The sequence below is a fragment of the Myotis davidii genome, unplaced genomic scaffold, assembly GCF_000327345.1.
Source record: "Myotis davidii unplaced genomic scaffold, ASM32734v1 scaffold43, whole genome shotgun sequence".
Taxonomy (NCBI): Eukaryota; Metazoa; Chordata; class Mammalia; order Chiroptera; family Vespertilionidae; genus Myotis; species Myotis davidii.
Genome location: NW_006294590.1, coordinates 723,169 through 725,377, shown reverse-complemented (window position 1 = coordinate 725,377; position 2,209 = coordinate 723,169). Strand labels below are relative to the sequence as shown.

Sequence of the window (2,209 nt, the reverse complement as noted above, 5' to 3'; positions counted from 1 at the left end):
CACTGCCACGCTCTGACGCTGACAGAAAGCCGAGTGGCTGGTCCCCAACACTCCCAGCGAGGGGTCCCCGACGTGAGCCGTGCGTAAGACACAGCAAAAACCCACACGTCAGACAATATGCACGTGGACCCGTCAACACCAGCACCTCTTCGTCCTCAGAACGCTGCCATCACGTGGGAGGGAGAAAACAGGACCACCTCCTCCTGACGCCTGCTGTCGGCACCAGTTACCGCAACAAAAGCTGAAATGGCTCGCGTGCCATCACCAAGAGATCAGCTGAAGGAAGCCACGGTGTACTCACACAAGGGAATATTATGAGGCGAAGCTAGGTGTATTCACATGGAACGATCTCCAATTTATATTTAAATTAATTGACTCATGATCAATTATGCTACTGTTTGATGACGTCATGCTGTTTTTTAAAAGGTATAAGAGAGTGCCCTGGGCGGTGGGGCTCAGTTGGTCGGAACATCATCCCAAACCCCTGTCAGGGCACAGGCCCGGGCTGCGGGTTCAAATCCCGCCCCCCCCCCACGTTGGGGCATGTACAGGAGGCAATCAATCGAGGTTTCTTTCTCACATCAATGTTTCTCTTCTCTCTCTCTCTCTCTCTCCCTTCTCTCTAAAAAAGAAAATTAAAAAAAACCACACACAATAAAAGCATACCCTTAGGTGCAGATTTAAAAAAAAAGCCTCCACTTGCCTGAGGCACTATGGGCCAGAGAAGAGTTGGCATAAATCTCCACTTGAATGAGCAGATGTGCTAAACAGGCCGAATTGCGGGACGCCGACACCAGGAGGGTCTGGACGATGCATGGGGACTCGGAGAAGGAGCCGGTTTCGTTAGAGGAACAGGACGACGGAGCCCTCTTCAGCCTCACTGTCACGTCAGACGCGTTCTGGAAGGAAACAGATCGCTGTCCCCTTCAGTACCTGCGACTGTAAGAACACCTCCCGGAAAACACACCACCACCCCTCCGCCTCGGCTCACTTTACAGGAGGAGGACTGTCCATCAAGAGGCCCTGACTCCGTTCCGTCCCACCCCCAACCTCTGGCCACATCCAAACCCGATTCCCAGCCTCCCAGGGACCATAACAGGAAGCAGCGTTCGCACACGCGCAGAAGCTCAACACTCAACACGGGTCGGGAAATTAACGCGGTCTGTCTAGCCCCGTTTTAGTTTAGCATCCCAGCAGCGCAAGATGAAAACACCAAAAAAATTTAAATTTTTTTTAAAAAGTACTGAAAACAGTACCTGGGGTGCAAAGTCTGTCTCATCCTCTATAAACCCTGGAGTTGCTCTGGCTGGTTTGGCTCAGTGGATAGAGCATCAGCCTGCAGACTGAAGGGTCCCGGGTTCAATTCCGGTCAGGGCACAGGCCCGGGTTGCAGACTCAGTCCCCAGTGTGGGGCGTGCAGGAGGCAGCCGATCCATCATTCTCTCTCATCATGGATGTTTCTATCTCTTGCTCCCTCTCCCTTCCTCTCTGACATCGATAAAAATACATTAAAAACTAAAAATAAACAAACCCTAGGGCTGATGCCTTGCACATACTGGGCACTCCACCAAACGTGAGCTAAATGGAAGGGTTGGATGAGGTCAGTGGTTAGAAAGCTTTTTTGAGTCACAGAATCATCGATAACCTGATGGAGCTGGCACCCCTCTCCTGAGAAAATGCACCCCCCCACAGGGTTTCACACACCATTTCCAAGGGCCCCGAGCCCAGGGTGAGGACCTGCGGGCGGGATGGGTGCCTGCTAGACCTGACAGCCCACAGCTGGACGGTATTTCCAGCACCGACACCGCGGGCCTCGTCCAAGTAAGAGAGCACCACACATGAGTTTCGTGGCTGCTACGAGGAGGTTGCACCCCTGGCCTTACCACACTGGGGGTCACAGTCAAACTCCAGTCTCCCGTGTCGTTGTTCAGCACGCCGCACGTGGGAGCTGGCAAGGATCCTGCGGGAGGAGAGCATGCAGGGCCGTGTCGCCCAGGGCTGAGGGCGCCCCCCCTGAGATGGATGGAATCCCTCCCCCAGCCAGGGCCTGGCCCTTAAAAGCTGCATGACTTTGGGCAAGTGACGGCCTCTCTGAACCTCAGTGTCTCCATCTGTCTAATGGGACTAGACTACATGACTGTTTTTATCCTGACGACTACGTCAATGCCAGGCACTGTGACCGCAGGCTTTCCCGTGGGGTCCTCTCTGT

The 2,209-nt window shown here is 53.8% G+C and overlaps 1 protein-coding gene across 1 annotated transcript in view; it reads right to left on the bottom strand.

The window, feature by feature from the left end:
• TCTN2 (tectonic family member 2) overlaps positions 1 to 2,209 on the bottom strand; it is a 13,408-nt gene that overhangs the window by 9,263 nt on the left and 1,936 nt on the right. The window contains exons 2-3 of the mRNA XM_015567216.1: positions 1,884 to 2,047; positions 704 to 899 (exon numbers count right to left, since the gene is read on the bottom strand). Coding sequence (XP_015422702.1) covers positions 704 to 899; positions 1,884 to 2,047 — 360 coding nt within the window. The remainder of the gene's footprint in view (positions 1 to 703; positions 900 to 1,883; positions 2,048 to 2,209) is intronic.